Consider the following 9,480-nt stretch of genomic DNA (forward strand, 5'->3'; position numbering starts at 1 on the left):
CGAGGAACCAATGCTAGGGTGACGAAACGTTCTTAAATTCAACTTGAAGAATCTTGGTCATGTATGGTGTTCATGTTGGCAAGTATCAATTTTTCTAGAATCTTATTGAGAAGAGGTTGACTTGAACTAGAAGTGGATTTCATTCAAGTACAAAGGTTTAAGGTCACTAGCTCAAGGAAGATGTGCTCAAAGTAAAGAAGCCAAGTTGGATGCAATCCTCAGGTTGTGGTCGATCAATGCACGGCATGAGATGAAAATGAGAAGCTCGAGAAGTTGAAATGTAATTTATCTTTGATCTTGAGTTTAGGTATGCCGTACTATCAAGAGGTATACATCACAATAGTCTTTGGTTTAGTCTCAGTGCTCAAGTAACCCAAGTGAGTTGAGAGAGACACAAAAGCCTCACGTGCATATTTTGACTTTGCTGCCAAGGCAAATCCGATTTGCAATCCGGAAGTTCCGGATTTGCCACACGTGGCATTAACAGCTAGTTGGTTTGAAAACCCGAAGGTTTCGGGTTATAGGATCCGGAAGTTTCGGGTTCTAACTGTCACATAACGGCTAGTTTTATTGGGACCGGCTATTTATACCCTTTAGCCCCCTCCTTGGTGGGCTGCTATTCCAAGCTTTGTTCTGTTCATTGCTGGTCGTCCTAAGAAATTTGGTAGCCATAGTTGAGCTCTCCCCAACCTCTTTTTGTGAGATTGTGTGATTAGAGTATATTCTTGAGTTGGGTTGAGAGAGTGAATGCTTGAGAGCACTAGAGAGCACAACAAACCTTGAGCACTTTGTGTTTAGCCGTGATTTGTGTGATTCACATTTGTTACTCTTGGAGGTGAAGCCTCCTAGACGGCTAGACATCGCCGGATAGCTCCCAAGATTGTGGTGAGCAATGGCAAGTTTGTTGCAGCACCGATTTTGTGCCACGAGGACGCATGGTCATATAGTGGAAGGAGGAAATAGCTTGACCTTGGGGTCGATATAAACTTCCTCAATAGAGACTAGGATTCACACGTGGGTGCACGGGGTGAATCTGAACTTCGGTAAAACAAATCCTTGTGTTCATTGCATTTATATTTGTTTTGTGGATTTGAGGAGCTCTTCATTAGACACTTGTGTCTTGGAGAGATTGTTGTTTTGTGCGTGCAGGATCTGTGTGAACCAGCTTAAGGAACTTCATTGAGCATACTCTACAATTGAAGTTTGAATTTATATCCATTTAGTAGCACTATTTTTATTGTGTTCACTCTGTTCTGAGTGAACTCGAAAGTTCCGGATTGACAAACCCGAAAGCTCCGAGTTCATCTACTGTCTAGTCCAAATTCAAAAATTCCGGATTTGAAACCCGGAAGCTCCGGGTTTAGCAGACAGTCAATTTTATCCGCTGCGTTTGAGTGAAAATCTGTAGGTGCGTCTATTCACCCCCCCTCTAGGCGACATCAAAGTCCTCTCAATTGGTATTAGAGCCTAACTTCACATCAAAGCTTAATCGCCGTGAAGAAACGATGTCGACATCCTATGAGATATCCATTGAGCCGCTTGTAAGTGATGGTTCAAATTATGCTTCCTGGTCCATTTATGTAATTAATTATTTACGGACAATTGGTCCTCTTGCTGAATGAGTTGTAGTTGCAAGCATCATTCCTCCAAATTTTAGTTGGAAAAATGTTGACATATCAAACAGAAAGAAAATGGATCGCATGCAACTCAACGCGTTAGTCATTGATTACTTGCTGAGTGTTGTATGCGCAGAAATTAGTGATATCATTCTTGAGGATGAAGAAATGCGAGAAAACACCTATCTCATTTTGAAATTTCTCAAGAATCTTTATAACAAAAATTGCTCAATATCATCAGTAACAAGCACAACTCACTAAGAATTATCTGTCAAGAGTCAGGAAGACAAAGATTCAAAAGGCATTGACTCAACTCCAGAAATTTCAGCAAACCCGGAAGTTCCTGATTCAGAACCCGAAAGTTCCGGATTTAGGAGTGATACTGAAAATTGTCGGTCAGATGATGAATCAACCTCTACCTGTTCTCCTCAACCACATTATGGTCATCATCAGTGCTTTATGACCACAACTGAAGAGAAGTCAGACTCAGACAGTAAGAATGACAGTGATAGTGACAGTGAGAATGACAGTGATAGTGATAATGATGAAAATGAGGAACTCATGCTTGATTTTAAAAAGGTGAGCAAAAAAGGTAGAGAAACAATCCTTAGGATGATGAAAAAGGTGATGATGCAAGATCAAGAAATGAAGAGGCAAAAGAAGCTTCTCAATAAAAAGGATGATGAAATCAAATGTCTTACTCTAGTGAAAGAGAGAAATCATACTCTCAAGGCTGAATTGGATGAGCTCACTAGCAAGCATATGGATCTTCAAAATCTGCATCAGAAACTCAAGTGCTCAAATGAAAGGGTTGTGGATTCATTTGCCACTCTAGAGATAGATCATGAGGTCATGGTTATAGTACTAAAGTCATATAAGCAAATTGACAACTCCTGCTCATAAAATAAGAACAAAGAGAAATAATTTTGATATGAGCAAGTAATCGTGGAAGATTATAATGATGACCTAACTCTAAAGAATGAAGTGCTCAAACAAGAGGTTGAGAGACTCTCACAAGACTTGTCAAAATTGAAAGGCAAGAGTGTTGTGCAACCTTCTCAAGATAACTGTGAAATCATGGTGAAGAAGTTTGAGAAGGGGTCCACCGTGCAAAACTCACATGCAACCTTATACACAAGTCAAAGGAGAGCAAGTCTCAAACAAGGAAAAAGAATTTAGCTCATATCAAATGCTTTGAGTGCTCAAACATGCAAGAAGGCCAGCAGACCCTCTCCAAGAGACAAAGAAGCCTCACCAAAATAAGATGTTTTGGCTGCTGTAAAATGGGACACATAATTGCAACTTGCCCAGATAAGTCAAACAAATCCGAAAGTTCTGGGTTGTACAACCCAAAAGTTCCGGTTTTGAAATCACAACGGCACTTCAGGCCAAACAAAGACTTCAAGAAAGCTCAAGAGAAGTATTTGGAGAGGAAAGCAGTAAAGGACAAGATGGACAAGTCATCAAGCAACATCAAAGCACAAAATTTGCTATACATGTCGAGGAAAAGGACATCTTGGTAAGAATTGTCCTAATGGTAACTCTTCTATACCAAACTTGATCAACAATGTACTTCTATGTTATAGGAGGCCCTCAAATGGTGATGGCGCCGGTAGGATGATGAGTTCATCAACTACTCGCCCAAGAGCCATTTGGGTTCCCAAAACTTTTTTGGACCCAACGTGGCTCGGGTACCAAAATGTGCTTGAAAGAATTAGCAGGTACTCAGAGATGCATTGAGGACTTGGCGAACATGAGAAGCTACATCCAAACAATATTATCCAAAGTTCATCTTGAAAATCGCCAAGTTCAACTCAAACCGATCCATCAATCCAATGCATCTCCGGTAACAAGTATTTTCTTCTTAGCTAATCAAGTTCTTATATTTGAAATTGCTTAGTGTGGTTTCAAATAGAAGAATTGTTTAGCATCCTTTGTAAATTTGAGTTATCTATGCAAATATTAATTGTGATGCTCTTAACAAGCTCTGTGGTGGAGCTAGTGTTTTAGTAGCATTACAGGAGCATCTACAAGTGTTGAAGACTCAAAAAAAGTTAAGAATTCATGGATTATACTAAGTCAAGAAAGTCTGGTAAAACCGAAAGTTCCGGATTTTACAACCCGAAAGTTCCAGATTTCCAAAGAAATCACAGTCGAGCAATATCTGCAAAAAACAGTGGTCCTCCCTGTTCGGGGCAGTAAAACGGAAAACGAAAAATAAAGCAAAGCAGCCCGGTCCATCATTCCCCGTTTTTGAGTTCTGGGCCGAACCCGTATAATTTGAAAAGGTCGGATTTGTTTCCACATTTATTTTTCCCTCCTTTTCTGCAAAAACACACTCTTTCGTTCACTGAAGATCCTATCAAAGGTGAGCAGATTTTTTTTTGGAAACAAAAAAAAATGTTGGTTTCGTCTCACGAATTTTAGTCGTCTTCATTCTTTGTGCAGAGATAGACACCCCCACGGTCCCACCCACGCAGTATCACTCTATCATCAAACATTTGGTTACTGACCCCAAGTTGCCTAGAAGATTTAGATGCGCAGTACTGGCACATCACACTATCATATGGCTTCAAACCACAGTACTATTTGCTTCGAAGAAATATGGCATCTTGGCGGACCTGAAAACCATCTAAAACCTGCCTAACTTTCAGCATCTCATTTGCACACCACAGAAAAACGAGAGGTGCCGCTGCCACAGACGTATCAGTATTCTTGCTACATGCAAAATGTTCTTCGATAACTTGCTGCAGCCAAACTCCGGTATACAGTGTTCTTGGATAAATGTACAGTAAACCGGCGGCTAAACACACCAAATTTTCAGATCAATTCGTCCTTTCTGTCACTCATCGAGGTGCCAAATTTCCAGAGGCGACAGGGAGGAGACATTCGCAGAAAAAAAAGTATCAAATTACGAGTGAAAAATTAAACAGGCACCAGACAGAGGGCGTGGGAAGAATAGCTTTCCGGCAGATAACGTGCCCTGATTTATGTATATATGCTTTGCTGAGATCCCCGGTTGTTTTCATCATCTGGTATCTCCAAAAGCTGGGCGACGATATCTTCATCCTGTTCGGTTGCACTTGATGGGCTGGTCCGGAGTAACCTGATAGTATGTTGCCCCGTTGGCTGTTAATCATATATAATAGGGCCCTATATAATAACAAGTCGCTACAGTAATTAGTCGCAGTAATCCCTCACAAAATCAGCTGGAACAGTAGTCCAGTCCAGCCATTCAGTTCAACCGAACAGGCTGCTTATCGCCGGGGAGCTGAGACATCGATCTCTCTCTGTAGCCGCCGATACGGAGAAATCCTACTCGGCAGGTAGATGCTTATCGCCCCGCACACCGGCGGCAGCCTCCCCGCAAGGCCAGCTCCCTGCGCCGCGTGTGGCCAGCAGCGCCTCGTCTCTTCTCGTCTCGTCTCAAGATTCTCCAGGGAACGAAGAAGTTTCTCAGCAGAAAATGCAAAGATTCTTCAAGGGAGGAGGAGGGAGCACATGGAGACGTTCTTGTTGCAGCAGCTTGAATCCTTCGGTCCGTGGAGGTCGAGTTCGCAGCCTGCCGATCGAGAGGAAGTAGTGCTCGGTGCTTTTCGATCGTTCATGGCCGGATTCTTCGGAAAACCAACCGCGCGGTTCTGAATAAATTTAGAGTCAGCTAAACAGTGTCGCGAGCAGAATCCGGCGCAATAATTGCGGAGTCTTTGACCAGGCCAGCCCTACTGTGAAAAGTTCGTTCTCCATCAGGATACGAGCCGCGGGCAGTGGATTCTCGCAGCTTTCCGCGCAACAGTAGCGGCATCTACCAGAGGTTCCTTGGCCGACAGAGGAACAAGCAGGCCACTGCAGATGAAAGGGCCGGGCCGGGCCGCCGGGAGGCTGCTGATGATATCGCTGTTGCCGTTACAGAAATGATAAGGATTCCATTTGCAGGAAGGGGATCGGTGAATCTGCTCGCTGCAGGTAGCTTGGCGTTTTGGCATATGTTCTTGACGGCAGTTGGCAGGATCAGGCACCCTGGGGAGCGGGGAGACCCGGCCCCTACTTGAGCGCGCGATAATTTGATTTGAGAGCGGCAGCGCTTCAATTCCCCTGTCATACGTGTGGGCTTTGTTCCAAGTGATTTTCGGAGTATCTTGCAAGTGCTCTTCAAATAGCGCACCATGGACAAATGCATATGGTATTTTGCATTCTTTTCAAAGAAGAAACAAACAGTACAATTTCCTTTCTAGAGAATATGTATGGATGATGAAGTTCGTTCCAAGATAATACGAAACATATATGTATTTCTAAGATGACATATCAACTGCAACATGAATTTGGTTGCAGTACACAAAAAGCTGCAAAGGTCGTCTATCCAAGCTTGAAACAAAATCAGTGTATAAATACATCACCGATTCAAAATTAATGTCATGTCCGATTCTCGTCGGGTGAACCTATTAAACTTCAACCATTTATTTATAAGAATGAAGCACATTCACAATAAAGATATGTGCCACTGTAGATTCATCATGAAAAGCACATCCTTATTCAGTTATCTTTTCTTAACATCATATTTTGGGGAAATGGTTATTTCGTTAAAAAATAATGCCTACGGTTGCTAGACCGAGTTGACAGCTTCTGGCGGCACCCTCACGGTCGGAGTTCAAATCCCAAAAGGGACGAATTTCCGGTTCGTGGGGTAAAAAATCTCCCTCGATGTGCTCGCCGCAAGGCATGACTCTTGTGGGCATGGGTTAGGATTTGGGGGTTTCTTGGCCGGGAGAAACCGTCGTCGTTTTCTCTTAATGAAATGCGGTGGGGACCGTTTCTGCCCCCCCCCCCAGTTTTTTGTTAAAAAAATAGTGTCATTTTGTAGACAGTGTAAGTGTCATAGTTGATATCACATATTTTGAATCGTAGGAAGTATTTAAATTGGTATGTGGCAACTAACAATAGTGCCTTTTCAAGAACCTTCTAAAAGTGTTAGTCGTTGTTTATAACAGAAACTAGGTCCGAGTCATATCAACAAAAAGAAAAAGAAACTAGGTCCGAGATCTTACAGCAAGGTTAATTGAAGAAACCGATTATATAAAAAAAACTAAGGTGCCGCGCTTGTTGGTCTGATCACTTGTTGGCAACCTGCAAACGACGGAACCCGCTTTATTGCGTACCTCATTGGACGCGAAGCACATCGCAATACCAACAAAGTAGCTCTCGAGATCTGAGTTCCCATAGACCATGGTAGACATATCGTCGTCGTCCACTACTAGAAAACACGCTAAAGTTCCACCCCAAAAGTACCGATACGAAGATGAACCGGTACCTATACTAGATGGAACCTATAGACGAGCCTTAGGTACCAGTTGTTGATAATACCAACCGGTACCTAAGACTCTCTACCGGGTGGTAACTTTTACATTAGTACCGGATGATACCACTAATCGGTGCCTGTGGATGAGCCTTAGGTACCGGTTGGTGTACCTAAGGCTCATCCATAATTTATTTTAAAAGGAAAATATCTCTCTTCCAGTCAGAATTGATGTAGGTGATATGATACCGGTTGAAAAAACCGATACCAATGGCCCTCTTCAACCGGTGCCTAAGGCCTATTTTCTAGTAGTGGTCGTTGCCAAGCACCGAGCTTTGTCTTGCCCCAACAACATAGCAAGTACTCCAACTCCACCGCAGTACGCTCAACGGCGGAACCAGGGGGGGCTAGCAGGGGTCGGCCCCCCCTAAGGCTGAAAAAAAATTTGAACCTCCCTCTTTTTTGCAGTATATAACAAATAATTAGATAAGTGATTCTACAACAAATTCAATATCTAGTAGCTCATGTTGTATTTTCAATTTAAATCAAGTACATAGTCTAAGAGGCAATAACTACAAGCAAAAAGTAGTCTGTTTTGCATAGCTTCCTCACCGACTTTTGATGAAAGCTCCGTCAAAGTATCATTTTCAAAATGATTTTATCATGGGAGCCGTGAATAAAGCCATAAAACGGCTTTGCCTGCGAGCAAAAAATTGTGGCTTCTCGCGGCTACCATGATCCTAGGCGACTGAAGCCGTTTTAGGAAACAATTTTTTAATACAACTTCAGTTTCTACTTCATCAAAAAACTGTACCAGAGCTATTTTAGGAGGAGCCGCAGCGGCGCAGCCAGGGTTAATGCTACGTACAGTTTGCCTGGTACCGATGCACCAGGGTAATGAAAAATTTAGCACTAGCTAGACTTGCATTTACCATGTGTTGTTAATTTTTTTTATGGTATTTAACGGTTGCACCATGATAATTTTAGAGGTAGCTTCGCCCCTAGCCGCAGACATGGCACATAGACTCTGAATCGTTTTTGCAATGGTATAACAAACTAACGGACGTCTCAGCCGAACTGCAGACGTACATACGTCGCAGTAACGCCGCCGGCCGCCGCCATGGCCATATGTTGGCTTAGCCTCTTGGCCCCTTCAAAAATTTTCTGGTTCCGCCGCTGAGTACGCTCAACCCATGCGATCGAGCTAGTCGGCCGCCGTGCATATGTGTCGCATACGCACGCCAAGCAAAGACAACGAGCATACGCGCGCACGTCATGAAGGTGTCAGCAGCTCCGGTATCTTGTCCGGCCGTACGTGTGCAGCGCTGAGAGCATCAGAGTTCAGAGGAGAGCATGCTCCGTGCATGAGCTCACTACTGCTGCAAGTGGCCACTGGCCAGTGCCAGCACCGTGCATGCACACGCGATCTATAAGTACGCTCCTCCTTCCAGCCAGGTTCTCGCAGGAACCATTTCCGCTCGCCATCTGGAAGCTATAGCAGCTACTAGATCGATCTGCTATATATCTGTCTGCCTATCTCAACAGACCCCGATCAGTGAGTGCTCCAGATCAGAGCTCGAACACGACGACGACAATGGCCTCCGGCGGGCCGTCGTCTAACTCTAACAGGGGCTCGTCCCGCGTGTGGACGCAGCGGCAGAACAAGCAGTTCGAGTGCGCGCTGGCGGTGTACGACAGGGAGACCCCGGACCGGTGGCACAACGTCGCCCGCTACATGGGCGGCGCCAAGTCCGCCGACGAGGTGCGCCGCCACTTCGAGCAGCTCGTCGCGGACGTCGCCGAGATCGAGGCCGGCCGCGTCCCCTTCCCACGCTACGGCGCCGCCACCGCCGACGACGCGGCCAGCAGGTATCTATAATTACAATAATTAATTAATCAACGACAAGCAACTTGCTGCCGTCGGCGTAGTTCGGTATAGTTGGCCGGTAGGCAGCTAGCGCATGCATGCACGCACGCGTATGTGTCGCCAGGGCGATGGTCACATGAGATCAGATCCGATACTGATGCATGCATGGTTCATGCAGCAGTGATAAGCTTTATTATTTGGCAGAAGATATACAGATAAAAGATGTAGTATCCGTGGCCGTTGAGACAAACAAACAAACAAAACGGTGCGTGCCTGTACAAAAAAAAAACCGTTCCATAAGCTATAGCATGCATGCAAGCAAGCATTATATTGGATTGCCGACATCGCTGCTGCCTGACACATACGAAGAGCTAAGTTGACACATGTACTCACATGCATGCTTACGTGGTTTTCATCGGATGCAGGTCCAAGTATCTCAAGTTCCAGTGATGATCAAGACAAAATGACGGCGCCAGAGACCATGTCCCCGAGTCTCCGATGGTGTGCATGCCACCAACGAGATGGCACGACGCATGCATGTATGGAAGTACTCTTACAAGTGATAGATTACAGGGGGTATAATCACTGTGTGGATTGCCTCCAAATATGAATATAATTTAGGGAGGAAAAGTACTTTCAACCTCATGTTGTGTGAATTAGCTGATTTTCGTCGGTGTTTCTAAGATGTCCATGTTGTACTATAT

At 44.4% G+C, this 9,480-nt stretch overlaps 1 protein-coding gene across 1 annotated transcript; it reads left to right on the plus strand.

The window, feature by feature from the left end:
• The first annotated feature begins 8,394 nt into the window (after nt 1-8,394).
• LOC120667584 (protein RADIALIS-like 3) lies at nt 8,395-9,226 on the plus strand. Its single transcript, XM_039947630.1, has 2 exons — nt 8,395-8,778; nt 9,202-9,226. The coding sequence occupies exons 1-2, from the start codon at nt 8,504-8,506 to the stop codon at nt 9,224-9,226; spliced, it is 300 nt and encodes a 99-aa protein (XP_039803564.1). The 5' UTR covers nt 8,395-8,503.
• Nucleotides 9,227-9,480: the final 254 nt, after the last annotated feature.

Source organism: Panicum virgatum, chromosome 3N (genome assembly GCF_016808335.1).
Source record: "Panicum virgatum strain AP13 chromosome 3N, P.virgatum_v5, whole genome shotgun sequence".
NCBI lineage: Eukaryota > Viridiplantae > Streptophyta > Magnoliopsida > Poales > Poaceae > Panicum > Panicum virgatum.